Raw genomic sequence first — 18,415 nt, 5'->3', positions numbered from 1 at the left:
AACTAGAGCTGGTTAAATTGTCTTTTCTGACAAAATCTGGTCCTCCTTTGGGAAAATTTTGGGATCTTTATGTTAACTACTTAAGAGTGCACACTTACTTTTTGACAGGCCCAAGGGTCTGAAACCAGTCAAAGTCTCCTAGGAGAGTGTAATTATAATTGTGTCATACCCATGGTAATTTCAGGAAGAGCTAGGTAGCTAAAGATAGACAGGGGCAAATACTTTCTTCAGCCAAACAGTGAGGATTTGGGATCAGTGGTGCGGAAAACTAAGAGTATTTATTCAGTTTGCATAAAATAATGATAATAGTCTGGCTGGCTTATGGAATGATGTGATAGAAATGGCACTGTGCATCAGTATAAGTCTGTAGAGTCATTTCTTTGCTCTCTTTGAGTTATGTCCTATTGGATATGTGTTGCAAAACAAGGCCATTGCCACATTCAGTGATAGAACAAAATGCCTGTGTGTGCTGGCTGTGTGAAATAAATGGCCCTTTTTTGAGGACTTCTTGTTTCTTTCTGTCCTAGGTCCCTAATTTCATTAATGCTACACTGCCAGCCCATGAACGTATTACTGCCCAAGAGATAGACAGCTACTTCCGTCAGGAGCTCATCTACAAGCGAAATGAGCGAATGGGAAGGAGAGTGAAGGACCTGCTGGAAGAATACCCTAACAGGAGCTTCTTTTTTGCATTTGGAGCTGGTATGTCATTGAGGTGATCTTTAACCTGATCGCATTCGTTGCACATCCATTAGAAGCACAAATGTTTGCCTCGGTTTAGAGAAGGATCAGTACTTCTTCTGTGGTGACACAAGACACAACTCTGTTCTGAGAGTTATGTAATAGTAGGAAAGCTTTCTCCAATATGCAAAGAACTTGTGCTATGCACTGATTACAAAATTTGTTAGTTACATATTTGTTTTTGTTTTTTTCTTATATACAGTCATTGATACTGAAACAACTGTAGTGCTCACACAAAAGCTCTTAGACATAGACTCTTGCAAACCAAGGCGGAATGTCAGAAGAAGTACAGAGCTGAGGTGAAAGGTAGTAAGAGGTTACACCAGTGATTGAATAAACCTTCAAGAGCCCGTCCAAAAGGGTAATGTGCCAAAGGATGTGAAACTAAAAGACCCTGTAAGTAGAAGGAGAGAGGCACACTTTCACCTTTCTACTGCAGAACATTACCTCCTTCACTGTACTTTCACAGCTACAAGGGAATTTTGTCTCTGTTTTGGAGCAGAACATTTTCTCATTTAGGGAAAAAATAGTCCATCCGGTTCTTAGCAGCCAGCAGGAATCCCTAGGTAAACTCAGTGGTATATCCAACTTGGTAAGGTTAACATCCGTGGCTTAGACTACTGATGTATGAAGAGTGTAAACAGGATTGGTTTGCCGTGACTGTCTTCCTTTGTTCTGGCTCCAAGAAAGTGAAAAAGTGAGGATCCATGCAGGATCTGATTCTAGAGAGTTAACTGCATTTTGTCCACTATTAACTGTATGGTCCTTGGGAGGCAGAGAGTACTGAAAGTGTTGGCTGGATCCATGTGATGTTTTTTGGTCTCAGTGGCTACTGCTTTGGTTAGGATGAAAGATCTAGACATGGTAAGGAAACATTTACTTAAAGAGTGTAAAAACATTTTTATTTGAAGTCTGCGAGAATGTCCTCACTTGCAGCAGGGAGTTGTGGTTACAAACTTAACATAACCAAGGGTCCTGTGTGTGAGGGCAGGGAGGTAATGAAAGGTGGCTGATAATGACTGTTAAGGCATGCGTGAAGATTGTAATGTGTTATCTACTTACAGTATTACTCTGCTCTGTGCAAATCCCTGTCAGGAAGTAGGCATAGCTTATGTAGATCTTGGTCTCTGAGTTAAGACTAGGGCTTTGCTGTGTACTCCAGCAGCTAACGTGGTTCTAATGCTTGTCCCTACTGATCTGAAATTCCTCATTAGCATATACATCTGTCCCAGTGTCACCTGCTTCAGCTGAAGGTAGCCAGTCCTCTGATTGCCTATTCTAGTAAAGTAGAATTAAGATCCACCCAGCATTCTGCTGCTGCATTACTGCCTGGAGCCTTGGGCCCATGTGAATACATCAGTGGCTTATGTGCACATGGCTTGCTTTCCAGCCACCAGGCATGCTTTTCCAGCATACTTCTGAATCCAGATAGGTTCACTGTCTTCCATGGGGACTCTAGATCCACTTTGAAGCTGTCTGTAATTACACTCTGGCTTTGCTACTAGACTGGCGTCCATTCTCATCTACTCTCCTAAATGAATCTGCCAAAAAAGCAGTGCCAGCCTGCCCTTGCCACTTTTTCATTGGGGAATTAAACAACTAATATGCGTGGACACGTGAGCAAGAGGTCTGTTGCAGGAACCGACTTTTAACAGGACAGTTCTTCATTATCTCCTTGTTAGTTCACATTGGGTCTTCTTCACTTGTTCTGTATTAACTTCCTAAATTAGATAAGTAATATGACAGAATATAATGCAGGAAACAAATCCATTTCTATACAGTTCTGAGATTTTCCGAGCCCACCTTGAAAATCTGAGAGCAGGCTTTCCAGCAGGCTAGTGTAGTTTTTTGCTTATCCAGGTTGCTGTCTGATAGGTGATTCTACGGAAGATTTATTTTGATGCCAGCAAATAATGAACTAATAAATTGTGCCAAGTTTTGAGCATTGCTTGAGTATTGTTCTTATGTTCAGTTACTGGAAAAGGGCTCCAAGAAAATGGTAGCACAGGACAAAATAAAATGAGCAGCAGCAGAACACAGAAGAAGAGAAAAGAGTAAGACTGTAAGAGTAATCATTGCATTGTGATTTTCCCTCTTTTGGCCGTCAGTGAAAAAAATATCTCCTAGCAGCGACTGATAAATTGCAGGACAAGATTGTGTCAAATGGTTGTAGGATTTCAAAGGGTTTCAGGCCAAACCAGATTTTTCAACAGCACACTTTTTGTCTTTAAAAGGGCTATGCTTTTTGCAAGTAAAGTTCTTTTTTCCGTTAACCAAACATCACTGAAAAAACAGTTTTATCATCAATTGTATCCAGACAAGGTCATGGTTTTTGGATGGCTGAGGTGTTACAAATGCCTCCTACTGTTGTATGAAATACTCTCAGCATTTTTATTATAAATGAGTGAAAATCAGACAAGGCCAATTCCTTATTTTATATTCCAGGTGGGTTAATGCATGTTAGAGGTGTGTAATGCATTTTGAAGGAAAAGCTGATACATTCTTTCAGGTCCTCATCTATCTGCATGACTACAGATGTTGATTTCTTCTATGGAATTATATGTGGTAATTTGCACTGAAGTAGGTCTCCTTGTTAGCCCAATGTATTTTATGTTCTTACCAGATTTCGATAGGTGATACACACTCCACCTATGTTCTATTTAAAACACTTCACAGTCAGGGTACACTTCTGGAACTATTTTTGTTTGGAAGTAATTTAAGTTCACACAAAAGTGTAGAAGAAAAAATAACAGATTATGCTGAAACAATCCAAAAAAACTTCGCTTTTGGTCAAAGTGGAAACATGGAAAATCTCAAGTCCATTGGTGGGAATTACAAAAATGTATGTAGAGAGGGTGCTGGTAATTCCTGTGACATTCCATTAGGCTCATAAGGATTTTGTCTTAATTGTGGACAGGCTTTTTTATACTTAGGCAATGCTTAGAGTTAACAAGCCAGACCTACTTACTGTTGCCTACAGAACTTGGGGATAAAGCCACAAATAATCTTTAACAAGCAGTCTTTCTTCTGTGTTCATTTTTAATTTCTCTGAACCGTATGTGGAGCATTCAAGATTTGAATGCTAAACCAAAGTGACTTGTGGCATTTTATAATCCATAAACAGCCAGGTCGGTAGCAGTATAGGTTTATGGTTTATCCAGAGATGCAAACTGACATAGGGCTACATATTTCCACTGTACTGCAGGCTTCTAGCACTTGTACAGATCAATTACAAGGGTGCTGCTACTCCACCCAACCAGGATGAAGAGGTTGATAAGATACTTTATAGACAGTTGGATAAGGTCTCAAGGTCTCTATTCCTTGTTCTCATGGGGGACTTCAACTTCCCAGACATCTGCTGGAATTATAATACAGGAGAAAGGGAACAGTCCCGGAGGTTCCTAGAGTGTGTGGGAGATAACCTCCTGACAGAGCTGGTAAAGGAGCCAATGAGGGGCAGCGAAATCCTGGACCTGCTGTTTGTTAACAAAGAAGGTCTTCTGGGAGATGTAATGGTTGGAGGCCATCTGGGTTCAAATGATCACAAAATGGTACATTTTTTTATCCTTGTTGAGTCACGGAGGGGGGTCAGCAGAACCGCCACCTTGGACTCTGGAGGTCAGACTTTGGTCACTTTTGCACCATGGTTGAGGGAGTCCCTTGGGAGGTAGTCCTGGAGAGCATGGGAGCCCAGGAAGGTTGGGAATACTGTAAGGAAGTAATCTTAAAGGTGCAGGAGCTGACCATCCTCAAGTCACAGAAGACAAGCAGATGGGGAAGGAGACCGTTCTGGCTGAACAGAGATCTTTGGCTGGAACTCAAAAACAAAAGGAAAGTTTATGGTCTTCGGAAGAGAGAGCTAGCAACTTATGAGGATTACAAATGCGTAGTGAAGCCATGCAGGGAGAAAATTAAAAAGGCCAAAGTCCAGCTAGAACTGAACTTGCCACTAAGGTGAAAGGCAACAATAAATATTTCTATACATACATCAACAGTAAGAGGAAGGCTAAGGAGGATCTCCATCGCTTGTTGGATGCAGAGGGCAACACAGTGACCAAGGGTCAGGATAAGGCTGAGGTGCTTAATGCCTTCTTTGCCTCAGTCTTTAAAAGTAAGACTAGTTGCTCCCTGGACACATAGCCCCTTGTGCTGGTAGGCAGGGATGGGGAACAGAATAGACCTTGCATAATCCATGATGAGATGGTTTTGGACCTGCTCTGAAAGCTGGACACTCACAAGTCCATGGGATCAGATGAATTGCACCCTTGAGTTCTGAGGGGGTTGGCAGATGTGGTTGCCAAGCCACTCTCCGTCATTCTTCGGCAGTCCTCCGTAAGTTTGCAGACGGCACCAAGATGGGAGGGAGTGCTGATCTGCTGGAAGGTAGAAAAGCACTACAGAGGAACCTGAAAGTCTGAATCGATGGGCCAAGGTAAACTGTAAAAGTTTCAATAGTGCCAAGTGCATTTTGGTCACAGCAGCCCCAGGCAACCCTACAGGCTTGGGAACGAGTGGCTGGAAAGCTGCCTGATGGAAAGGGACCTTGGTGTACTGATGGACAGTCGGCTGAATATGAACAAGTAGTGTGCCCAGGTGGCTAAGAAGGCCAGTGGCATCCTGGCTTGTATCAGGAAGGGTGTGGTGAGCAGGACTAGGGAAGTAATCCTGCCCCCGTATTCGACACTGGTGAGGCCCCACCTCGAGTACTGTGTTCAGTTTTGGGCACCTCAGTACAGAAGGTAAACTGAGGTGCTGGAGCAGGTCCAGAGAAGGGCAGCAAGGCTTGTGAAGGGCTTGAAGAATATGCCCTACAAGGAGCAACTGAAGGAACTGGGGCTGTTTAGTCTGGGGAAGAGGAGGCTGAGGGTTAGGCTTTATTGCCTAATAATAGGCTTTATTTGAATAATACCTGAAAGATGATTGCACTGAGAGAGGGGTTAGTCTCTTCTCGCTGGTGACAGGTGACAGGACAAGGGGAAATGGCCTGAATTTGCGCCAAAGGAAGGTTTAGGTAGGATATCAGGAAAAACTTCTTTACAGAAAGAAAGTTAAGCACTGGAATAGGTTCCCCAGGGAGGTGGTTGAGTCATCATCCTGGATGTGTTTAAAAACCATTTGGCTGTGGTGCTCAGGGACGTGATTTAGTGGAGAGTTGTTAGAGTTAGGGTAGTATGGTTAGGTTGTGGTTGGATCTGATAATCTTGAAGGCCTCTTCCAACCTGAGCAATTCTATCTACTTTACAACCTTGTATCACTTATTTATACATTGATAATATCCTCCTGAGTGTTCTGCTCTTCAGGCTGAACAATCTCAGCTCTTTTAACCTCTTTTAGTGTGATAGAGTAGAACAGAACAAAACAGTATAGAATGGAACAGAGCAGTTGAAAGGGGTATCAAGTTGGAAGATCATCAGATCCCAATGCCTGACCATTTCAGGGTCACCTAAAAGTTAAAACACATTAATGAGGGTATTGTCCAAATTCCTCTTGGGCACTGACAGGCATGAGGCATCAACCACCTTTCTAGGAGACCTGTTCCAGTGTTTTTGACCACCTTCACAGTAGAGAAAATTTTCCTAATGTCTAGTCTAAATCTCCCTTGATGCAACTTTGTTCTGTGTTATTAGGTAACGAGGAGAAGAGAATGACACCTCCCTTTCAGTTTTCCCTCCTCAGGAATTTGTAGAGAGCCATAGGGTCCCCCCTTGGTCTCCTTTTCTCCCTGCTAGACAAACCAGGTGTCCTTAGCTTTTCCTCATAGGATGCTGTAATTGTTCATTGTCCTTGTGGCCCTGGACTTGCTTTGCTATCTCATCTCTCTTGCATTATGGAGCCTAGAACTGAACACAGGACCCAGATGTGTCTCTCCTGCTGAGGAATAAGGGAGGATCACTTTTCTCAACCTGCTCATGTTGCTACTCTTAATGCAGCTCAGGAGGCCACTGTCCTCCTTTGCCACAAAGAACAAATAGCTAGCTCAAGGTCAGTTCCATGTCTTTACAGGACTTAGTTTGCTTAACTTCCTGAACCAAGCTGTTTGTCCTTAATGCATTTGGAAATTATTTGCAGGATAATCTGCTCCATCTTATTCCCCAGGAAGAGTGGCGAGAAGCTTACCAGTCTGCAGTTCCTCAGGATCTCCTTCTTGCGCTTTTTGAAGACGAAAGTGACATTTGCGTTCTTCCAGTTCTCAGGCATACAGTCCTCAGGGGCCTTCCCCAGTTTTCACAGCCTTTTAGAGAGAATCAAAAGTGGCCTAGCAGTGACACTGACAAGCTCCCACAGTTCCTGTGTGTGCATCCTATCAGGACTTGTACATGCCCGGTTTGTTCAGGTGTTTCCTAACCACATTATCATCCCTCCATGCTTAACTTTCCTTGCACAGGGCTTTCCCTCTGGTAACTTGAGATTCCTGAAGTCTGTACCAGTAAAGATGGTGAATATGGCACTGAGTATCTTGGCCTTTTCCATGCCCTTTGTTGCCAGGTCTCTTGCCCTTTTCAAGTGCCATTTATACAGTCTGTGTTTTACTGCTGAGGTACTTTTAGAATCACTCCTTGTCTCCATTGATGTTTCTGACCAGACACAGCTCTAGATGGGCTGGACTTTATTCTGCATAGTCACTTTTATTCCAGGATCAGCATGGCTTGTTTTCTTTAGCTGAAGTAAGCTTTTGTTTACTTACAGTTTTCTTCTGAAAATAAGAGAAAATACTGTTGATTTTTTTTCCTCCCTTTCTTTTTATTCAGGATAAAGCATTTTTTTTTTCTTTTTGTGCAGGAGAAAGCATCTTAGTGGCATAAACACTGATATTTGAGGCCTCAGGTTAAGCCAGCTGAGTTTAAATTCCTATTGTTTCTCCAGCCTCTTTGAACAGCTGAGAAACTCCAAAAGTACTATCTCATGTGTAAGCAGTATAGGGGGATCTAAGCTGCCTTATATCCCTGTTGATGAAATGACTGACTTTGCTGAGACATGCTAGTTGATAGGAGAACTTCAGAAGTTAGTCTTAATCTTTTAAACACTGACAAATTCCCTTTTTTCTCTTTTTTCTTTGCTGCTCCTGAAAAAATGCATCATTTTGAGGATTTAAAGTATACTGTATGTCAGCAAACCACCATTAAAGCTAAGAAAAAGAAGGATGATGATGAATAGTTTTTCAGCTGCAACTTCTTCTAATTACTGAAGGAAATAACAATAGTTTTATTTAGTGTTATACAGTTTTGTACAGGTTCAAACCTCCAAGGATTAGCCATTTTTTCCCTGTCTTTTTTTTTCCTCAAGACTTCCAGAAGGGTCATTTTGAGCAGGCTGATTAACCAATGTCTGAATTAGCAATTCAGCAAGTTATTTCAAACTTTAGTTGCCTTCCTCTTAACATTTGAGTCAACTGATACTATCTAAACTGAAGCTAACTCTCAGACAGTTAACATGGAATCCAACAAGAAGAAACGGAATCATAGAATAAAATCATAACATATCCTGTGTTGGATGGGATCCATGAGGACAGTCAGGTCCAACTTCTGACTCTAGACAGGGGAACCTAAAAATTAAACCATATATATGAAGCTTTGACCAAACAAATTTGGGCCCATGTCTACTTCCCTGGGGAGCCTGTTAAATTGCATCACCACTCTCTCAGTCAAGGACTTTTCCTTAAAATCCAGTCTGAACTTCCCCTGATACAGCTTTAAGCCGTTCGCTCCTACCATTGATCACTAGAAAGAAGAGATCACTGCCTCCCTTTCCACTCCTGTTCATGAAGAAATTGTAGACAGCCCAAATGTCACCCCTGAGTCACCTTTAAGGATTTGTGCGTCACTGTATAAGAGCAATTGCCTCTGGACAGGGAAAACAGAGAACATGTGATCACATACCAAAGTCCACCAGATGGCTTCCTCCATAGGTTCTGAGGCAGTCCTTGAGATGTGGGGCAACTGCTCAATTATGTGTCAGCCTTAGGAGCCAAGAGCATTGAACAGATGGACATACGTGTTGCTTTTTCTTTTGTTTCTTACATCATAAAAACTCAAAATAATACAGGTGGAAAAAAAAAAAAACCCAAAACAACAACACATCTTCCCCAGGATGATTGGAATTGTGCTGAGTCTCTGTACTGAATGTTGTTTCAGGTCATGTCATTTCCACATAGAGCTGTTTGCTGTTATTTTTTGTTATTTCTCTTCTGTCTTGCTTTTTTTGCATGGGAAATTATGCAAGAGGAGGTGTATTTATGGTCTCTGGAAAATATGAGAATGGAGAAAAGACCTGTTACCAGGTCTTTATATATATATAATAATAATATATATATAATATATATATATATATTTGTAAACATATTTATAATACAAATATTTACAATATTTACAAACCCTGAAAAGTCAGGGTAAATGGCATGTTACTTGCCCTTGAAATTCAATGGGAGTTCAGAACCAACATGGAAACTTTAGCCTGGCATCAGCAGATTTGTAACTGGAGGTGAGGGTATGCATAGAAAACATGAACATACACACTCTGTGTAAAGGACTTGAAATGTGTAATGAAGAAGCTCAGAAAAAATGCAAGTGAAGCTGAACCATAGCAGATCGTGGAAGAGGACAAAAATGGGGGGGAGGAGACAGTAGCTGAGATAGTGATAAAACAGATTAAATGAGCTATTTAGGATCACCTTGCTTCTCCCTGGGCAAAAAGGGCTTTCGGATTGCCCGCTTTCTTCTTTGTCTTTGGAATGCAGCATCGTTTTAGCCTCTTTGGGTGAGCGGAAAGGCCAAGTCCCTGAAGGTGTGCCTATACCTGTGTAATCTGAGATTGCCAGATACAAGCCTAAAGCTTTGAGACTGTTTTCCTTAGTAACTTCTTTGAGCCTGCAGAATGCTAATGACAGGGTTTATTAGAACAACAACCCCAAAGGGCATAGTTAGTTTGTGGAGACAGGATCCACATCCAAAGCTCCAGGGTTCACATAAAGGGCATTTATCCTGACATCTGTGACACAAGGGAAGCTTTGCATTTTTGCAAACCTCTGTTTGAACATATGAGTGGAACTGTCAAAATCAACCAGGTGAAACAGCTGCGCGTTGTTTCTGCTCATGTACTGACAGTTTGGTGACCATCAGCTTCTTCTCTGTGCTGGGATTTACCCATTGCTACCTTTACTGGATAGCAATGGTAGGGAGTCTTTCATCTTTTAATGTGTTTTTAAGCTTGTGGAATTTCAAGCCCTTAATACCTGTTCTGGGAGAAAGGAATCCCTTGTGTGGAACAGGAGCAGGTCCAGCAGTAAAAGTGACTGTGAGAGGTGTAGCTCAGACATAGCACTGGTATTTGCTTCCTTTACTGCGTAAGGTAATGCTGCCTGCTAACAAAATCAGTCATGTAAGTCTCCTTGCCTAATGAAGCTGGGGCTTCAGTCATGGAAAACTCTTAGTAAAAGCCATCATACATGGAGACTTCATGGCTAAGGCTACCTGAACAGAAGCTATTTCTTGTAACTCTGTTTTGACAAAATGTACCATATGATGCTGAAAATTCTGCCTTACGCTAACTTTGTTTAAAATTTGGCCTTATAGTCAGTGGAAAACTTTTTTCCAGCTTAAATTTTGGTAGATATTAGGAGGCTCGATCTTACCGAATGTACTCAGGTCACATGTTTAAGAGACCTAGTTTTTGACAGGAAAATCTTGCCTGGTAGATAATTGCCTTAGTCGTGGAATCATGGATTACTGTATTTTTACTTTGCACTAAGAAAAATTAGCTTCACATTGGCTCATTAAATTATAACTTTTAAAGGGTATTTCTCTTTCAGTGTTCTCATATTGCTCAAGGCCTTTATCATTAACTGTTTCATATATACGTGATTCTGTTACAAACAAATGTGGAAAATAAATCCTAGTAATTGCATATATGTGAACTAGTTAGCAAAGTATATCATATTTTAAAAGAAATGAAAGTTTTTTGGCTTTTTTCTTTGTTTCTTCCCAGACGGATGTATATTTGAGGTTGCTTTCTTTAAGTTTCTCCATATCTTGTGAAACTTTTTTCCCAGACATAGCTGAATATCGCTCTCAGTGTCCTGCCCACAAGATTATCCCAACTGGATTGAGAGAAGTGAAGTACAGTCGATAAAGATGTTATACTAAAAAAGGGATGCAAAGGAAATAATGTCTTTTTGAAAGCAAACTCTTACCTTCTGGCCTTAGATGAGTAAAACCTCAAGTTCAACATTTGTGGAGCAATATTTCAGCTTACAGACAATGACAAGGAGGAGTATGTATAGGAGTGTGCATTCTCAGCAAGATGGGGGGCATGGGAGAGCTGCTTGCATTGGATTTGACCTATACACATGCAGCATACTTATACTCCTGCACCTGAGAAGTGGGGAGACTTTAAGCTGACTTACAACACCAGTTGGACCATGGCCACACTTTTAATTTTCCTCAGTTCCTTTTCCTGACAACGTTGCACTTAAAAGAGTACTGTGCTTTTGATGCTTTGGTTTGTGTTCCTATGCCTGAACTTTTAATTACTTGGAAAGTACTGATAGAAGGAAGAAGTGTGTGTTGTTCGTGGGCTTGTACACTGGAAAGGCAACTATCTGCTTTAAAATTACTCAATATTCTGCATCCCAGCTTTTCCTTATAAGGTATACACATGTGTACGTATGAGGCAAAGTGGTGAAATTTCTCCCCTGGATTTCTGAGCACCAAGGATAAGTGTTTTTCTTTTCTACTTCTTCTAGGATAGTTTGAATGGGATGCACTAAAAAGAATATAGCCAGCCAATCAAAGGAGTCACTCTGTTGTGCCCATTTAGAATACTATGTCAAGTTCTGGGCTCCCCAATTCAAGAAAGACACAGAACTCCTGGAGAGGGTCCAGCAGAAGGCCTCAAATATGGTGAGAGGCCTGAATCGTCTCCCATATGAGGAAAGTCTGAGAGACCTGGGGCTGTTCAGCCTGGAGAAGACTGAGAATGGATCTTAGTAAAGCTTATAAATATCTAATGGATGGGTATAAGAGGATGGGCCCAGGCTGTTTTTGATGGTGCTTGGTGACAGGACAGGGACCAGTGGGCGCACACTGGAACACAGGAAGTTCCATCTGAACAGAAGTAAGAACTTCTTTACTGTGGGGGTGGCAGAGCACTGGAACAGGCTGCCCAGAAATGTTGTGTAGTCTCCTTCCCTGAAGATTTTCAAAACCTGCCTGGGCGCTTTCCTGTGCAACCTACTGTAGGGAACCTGCTTCAGCAGGGGGTTGGACTAGATGACCTCCAGAGGTCTCTTCCAACCCCTACAATTCTATGATTCTGTGATCTTTTTCAGTGTATGTTTGGTTGGTTTGGTCCTGGCAAGCATCTTTTCTTTCTGTCAGTAGCATCCTGTATCAAACACAAGATTATGGGAAGTTGGAACTTGGTCCAATAGGAGCCAAGTTGGCACTTGTTCCAGTAGGAGCCAAGCCAGTTCATTTGGTGATACATTTGAAAAATGGACTTTGCTTGCCACTGAAAGAGCATGAGCCATCCATTGGCCATGTGCCAAAGCACTAACATTAATAAAGATTTGGGAAGCATTATTTTACTTCTGCAGATTTGATTTTGTTTCACCCAATTCAGATCTTGTCAGAAAATAACAGACCGTGGAGTGGGATGAAGAAAATCTGCCTGTAATGGTTCTTGCTTGGGGACACCATTCTGTTAGCAGGACCCTGCAAATTTGACCAAGCGAGTACTTTCTGCCTACTCAGTTGTATACTAAGAGCTGTGTTTAGTGGGAACTCATTTTAGCTTTGTAAGGTGTCCACCTCTGAAAGAGCAGAAGAGTACTGCAAGAAGAATACTTGACCAACTCACGGTCAAGTGACAATTTTTACTGAAGTTTCTCTTTTTCTTATTCATGTATAGCATAGTCAGCAGCCTCATATCATGCCTTTTCCTCAGGCCAGTAACTTTAATCTAGCTACCTACAGGTGTCTTGTTCTGAGGCATGTTAATCAAATTTATGCCATTCTTGGAAGCAGTCTAAGAAAGCAGATAGCAGATGATCCTTCCCATAGGCATTTTGAGGAAGCTTATTCTAAAATATTCCAAATTGCTGTGAAATAATTTTAAGAGCCGTACATCTAAAACAGTATTGAAAATATTTGTTTCAACAAATATTTGTGTAGTCTCTGGCACCATCCTAGAACTCACAGCCTATCAAAGAGATAAACATTTTGCTTTAGCATGTCCCGGTGGCTAGAATAATTTCTACCATTTTGTGGTTGCATTGTTATGACCTTGTGCTGTAGCTGTTCTCACCACTTCTTGAAGAGCAGCAATTCAGATCAGGTTTCCTAGCAAGCATTTTTGTTTCTTTATATGTATGCCAGGTGGTTTACTGTCTTGGGGTCCTGGTGTATCTTGAGTTCCTGGCCTGAATGTGGTGCAGTTTGGAATTACTCATCTTCTACTAAGGGAAGCACATGAGGCATAAAAAAAGTTCTGTGTTCTTAGGACCTCCCTGTTTACATGACTTCGAAAGAAGGAGTAGGAAATAGCGTATCATCTTGAACCAGAACGTTTGTTTGAAATTCAGAGAAGAGTTTTCTTCAGTTTTAAAATATATGAAACGTAAAAAGTCTGGAAGAGAAACCAAACTTCTCTTGTGAAGGCTTTCCTTGTTCATTTGGCTAGATTTGAAAACATTAAAGACTCACAGTTGCTGAAATTTGAGTTCAGAAGTCTCTGCTGAAACCAGTAAACCTAGCAGAGTTACCTAGATGAAAATATCCCTGTGTGCACTGGCAGTAAAAGCTGCAAGTAACAGACATACATCTCATAGTAATCTTTGACAACAGTAGTTGCTTGTGTTCTGCACGATCACATATTGCTTCTGAGGGAGTTCAGGAGTGCTCAGTGCATGTTTGAGTACGTGGACCAGTCTGCAAGCACACGTCAGTCTTACAGCATGGCTGTTTTGGAGTATTGCTTGTTGCGATCCCTACAGGCCATCTCCTTTCAGTGTAGATTAAAGGCAGAGGTCTCACTCTCTAGTAGAGTGCATGGCTGAGCTGATGCACACAACAGCTTCTTAGTTTTGCTTTGAGCTTGAAAACAGAAGAATGGAGATTTGTGGTTCCCCACCCCCCTGCCTGACTAAATTGACCTCTCAGAGGCATCTAGTCACCTAGAGGTGTGAGGGTATTGCAGGGCTGTGTACAGAAAGAAAAGAGTAGGCCTTCTGTTGGGACAGGGCCTGAGGCTTTTCTTTAGAGGGGCATTCAAGTGTGTTAGGCTAAGACAGAAAACAGGCGAAGGAGGCCAACTCCTTGTCACATGGCTTTGGGCTAATTCTCCCTTACATTCTAGCTTCTTGATAGGATGGTCAGTTTCTCTCATCTTTCTTCCAGTTGCTTTTGGTGATCAGGTCTCTCACATACCACACCAGGCTCTTTTTATGTCAGAGCCCAGAAAAGGGGTGAAAGTGCTACCTGAGATCAGAGAGGTCCTGTACCTGAAACCTTCAACCTTCTGTCATGTTTTGATTTTACACCAAACTCAGGTTGAGCCTGTAAGTCCTCTTGTCCCCAGGCCAGATCTGTCTAATGGAGCGTGCATAACTCGTCTTTTTGATGGAAGAGCACTGACATCTCATAATCCTTTAATGTGCCCAGCCTAAGCTGTTCCTGATTGGTCATGTCTTCTGTGCAATTTTGTATCGCATACCTGTATGTATTTATATGCATGTGTGTTTTACATGATTTGTTCATTTGGTCTGTTGTGTTTTACGCAGTTTTAGCACACCCTTTTTCCTTATTATGTAGACATCACTTACTGCACTGCAAAAGCTCCCTGTGAGAGCTTGCACATGACTGTGATGTAAAAGATTTTTTTACAACTTCGTCAAATTTAAAAGATGCAGACTCTTCTTCAGGAGATCACCTGAGCACGTTCATGGATGGAAATTGGATTTATCCATGTGCTGTAGCCATTTCCTAAATACCAGTCTAAATTGCTACTGGGAGCAACAGGAACTGGAGATTGAGGGGAGGTAATGAATTTGATGGTGTGATGTGAGTAGATGTTCTGTTGCTTTCTCTCGAAATGTGTGGGACCCTAAGTGCTTAAACTGGCTCAAGGATAGTTATTTATCACTAGAGATTGCCATGTAGATTGTGTTGTGTCTTGTCTCCTTTCTCCTGAAGGACTTGTATTAGGAAAATAAGAATTCACAGCCTTGGCACTTTCTTTCACCACTTCAGAGAGGACTCAGGTTGTTCAGTACTGCCTGACTGAGATGGGTACCTAGTCTGAGCTTACTCTTTGCATTGCTTCAGTCCTCACCAATAGAGAGGCACTTCTCAGCGTGCAAGTTATCTCATTCCACTCTCACAAGAAGATTAATCACGCTTTGGAAGTGCCAGTTTCTCTGAAGCCTGGAGCCATGAGAGAGAACGGTGAATGAATCACCTCGCCTCTTTCTGTTGCATGTACTTCTCCTCTCTGTTAAAGGTGAGAGATGACAACTAAGTTCAGTGCCTTATGAACCTAATTTTGAACTTCCAGTGGCTACTTTCACTTGTTTACAAAGTTTAGTTACAATCCCTAATGTTCCCCACATCAGGTCTCTTCACTGATATGATGAAATTCACACTTTCTGCATACTGACAGGACCTGAGGCTGAAACATTAGCACAATACAGGCACCAGCAGTGTTCATTTAGGTCCACATCAAAGTCAAGCTTTGCTTTTTCTGAAAACAGAAGTTAAGACTGAGGAGTTTGAAGAAAACGTAGTTATTGGATGAGAAAATATGGTGCAAGATATGTGTATATTGCATTGCTACATTAAAAAGTTTCATTTGAGCTCAATCTGTTTGATTACTTAGGCTCTTGGAGAAGCTTTGTTTTAATAAATACGTGTGCTCAAGTAATACCATCCAAATATCATGCTTTAAGCTGATAATTCATATGTCTTTTGCTGTTGTGTCATGAGAAACTGGAATTTTGTGCTTCTGTTTCTCTCTGAAAAATCACAAATTCCTTGGGGTAAGTGTCACCACTGTACTTTGCTTCCTATCTCCATGCACGTCCTGTCTATTGGAATCACTCTGGTTGTTTAATTCTTATGTATTTATGAAGAATATTAGCAGAAGATGTTTTTTCTTTTTTTCCCTGGAGGTACCAGTGTTAGTACTGCTTAGATGTATAAAAGCAAGAGAGTTCTTTATTAAGGCATTTGAACAACCCTAATTTTAATTAATATAGGATGTTAAATTGACAAATGTTTTCAAAAAGCTAGATTTATACAGGCCTGTGCCAGACCTCTGTTGCTTCTCAGCAGCCTTGTCTGATGAGGTGTTAGAGTGATTGTGAATGTCAGTCAGCATGCAGAGCATTCAGAGTCCTTCAGAATCCCTATACACTTGTGCAATCATCTGTTCATTATGGTGCCAAATTACAGGCTGAACAGCCACCACATCTGGCTGAAAATGGAGTGGAGCCATAAATCACAGAATTAGAGCAGAGCAAGCTAAGTCGTTCCCAAACTTTTGTTAACACAACTGAATTGAATTTTTTTTTTTCTCCAGTGGCTTATAATGAAGGAACCAAAAGGGTTGACCTGTGTCAATGGCTTTCAGAGCTGTTTTTGTTTTCTGTGGTTATATGGTTCTTACTCATTTAAAAATTCTTAATGATGTCAACTGACATCTCATTTAGTGCTCTTAATGGTGTGAAGATGCTAGAATGATGCAAATGTTGAGGCCAGATGTGAGGCCAGTTTGCACCACTGCCAGTCATAGTCTGGTCGCTGCTCCTGAACAGTTCTCTTACAGCTTTATCCCTTACTGTACCAAGAAATCTACAGTGGCATAAGGATGTACTGGTCTACTCAATGAGAGGCCGCTTTTCAATCACACCTGTATTTCAGGAATGCAGAATGTGGTAACTTAAATGAGCCTGGGGAAGATTCAACAATCCCTTGTTAGAGGTCCTGTGTTTCTGGTGTGTGAAGTGATAAAATACTGCATGCTCTGAATGTGACACACCTCCTGTGATCAGGAAAGTATTTGCTGCCCTTCTTTGTCTTCTCCTTTGCTCCTTAAGTTCTGATTCCATTTTTCTCTTAACTGCAGGTCACTTCATGGGCAACAACACAGTGATTGATGTTTTGAGGAGAGAAGGGTATGATGTAGAGCACACTCCAGCTGGACAAGCCATCAACAAGTAATGCATGCCTTTATTGTAGCTGAACTTTTGTTGTGAGGGTGGGTTTGTAAACAATCATGAAGAGGTAGTAGCAGCTGAAACTATACTAACCAGTGAGTTGGGATCCTTCTGTCTGACCAAGCAGCTTACTTTTCCATAAGCCAGTTAGGAAACAGAATTTTGTTGGGTTTGGCCTGTATGTTTTTTTGGATAAAATAGACATTTTTTTTTATTCTAAGTTTTTAGCTCTTAAACTAACTCCATACAGTATGCATTCTTAGTTCAGTAGATCTGGATGCTGTCTCATACCACACAGGCTTCTGTGTTCCTTTATTTCTTCTAAGTGTTCAGCTGCCTTACCTTTTAAAACTTTTTTTCTCTTACACTGCTATTTTTTATTCTTCCATATTACTCTCAGCCTTCAATCTGTCTGCCTGGGGTCCACTTAGTCTCTTACTAGTAAGTTCCCCACCATAAGTGATAACTCTCACATCCTCTGCTCTTTCCTGCATTTATAAGCCAAGATACTTGCTCTTCTGGTATGTCTTGTAGCTGTCCTTTCGGTTATCCCCTTAGCCTCTCCCCAGCTTATCAGTGGGTGCCTTTGTCTATCTCCATGATCTCAGTTACTATAAAATGCCAAATAATCTCCATACTCTGCAGAGGATTACCTATGCTTTCTGAAATACCTGCCACCAGCTTAGGTTCTGCAGTGCTCTTCTACCCCATCTCCAGTCTCTTGCCAAAGAAGTGCCCTTGCATCCCTCAGAATACTTCCATTCTTACCTAGAGGCACTGCTAAAAGACCACAGTGGAGAAAAGGTTTGATCTCAATTACGGTAGTGTTTCCCTTTCATCCGTTGCATGAGGCATGCTTTCCCTCCCTCAGTGATTGCAACTCTGTTCGTCCATCCTCACATTTAGGATTAACAGTGGACATTTTTCTTTTATGGGGATTGTCCAGGGGCACATGCAGAGTCTTGTGCTATGCCAGGAGCTCCAGTAAGATGCAGTGCAAAACAATAACAAGTCTTCTTCTCCTGCTGTGATTGTTTCACCTTTCTCTTTGCAGCACTTTTTCTGCCTTTTTCAGACTGTGAAATTTAAGTTCTGCCAGGCCAGATTTTTTCTATGATTACTGACATTGCCTACTTGCACTGAAGCATTATCTAGCCCTAACACATCTCCTTAAGCACATCCATGCATCCCCTGACCCTCCTGCCACCAGGAAGTAGTCTGACAAAGAGAAAGCCTCTGTGCTTCTACACAAGACTTAATGATCCTGTAATACTGAAGTAATGTGAGGCAACTCAGTGTATCAGTGTTTATGGTGATAATAAAAAAACATATTTTTGTCATCTTCTTTGCTTTTAAGAACATTCTTAGTTTAGATATTTCTAAAAACAGCTATTGCAGCTTCTTAAGTAAAGAGAGCTCAGTATATATTTGAGAATAAACAAAATCTTCTAATGTCTGCTAGGAGCA

General features: G+C 41.4%; 1 protein-coding gene across 4 annotated transcripts in view; it reads left to right on the top strand.

Annotated features, from left to right (window-relative positions):
* TRABD2A (TraB domain containing 2A) overlaps nucleotides 1-18,415 on the top strand; it is an 84,886-nt gene that overhangs the window by 57,491 nt on the left and 8,980 nt on the right. For all 4 annotated transcript variants that reach the window (XM_004949321.5, XM_004949322.5, XM_003643049.6 and 1 more), the window contains 2 exons: nucleotides 528-702; nucleotides 16,858-16,948. In XM_004949321.5, coding sequence (XP_004949378.2) covers nucleotides 528-702; nucleotides 16,858-16,948 — 266 coding nt within the window. The remainder of the gene's footprint in view (nucleotides 1-527; nucleotides 703-16,857; nucleotides 16,949-18,415) is intronic.

The sequence above is a fragment of the Gallus gallus genome, chromosome Z (assembly GCF_016699485.2).
Source record: "Gallus gallus isolate bGalGal1 chromosome Z, bGalGal1.mat.broiler.GRCg7b, whole genome shotgun sequence".
Classification (NCBI taxonomy): Eukaryota; Metazoa; Chordata; class Aves; order Galliformes; family Phasianidae; genus Gallus; species Gallus gallus.
Note: the sequence above shows the minus strand (reverse complement) of the source record. Positions and strands in the feature narration are given on the sequence as shown.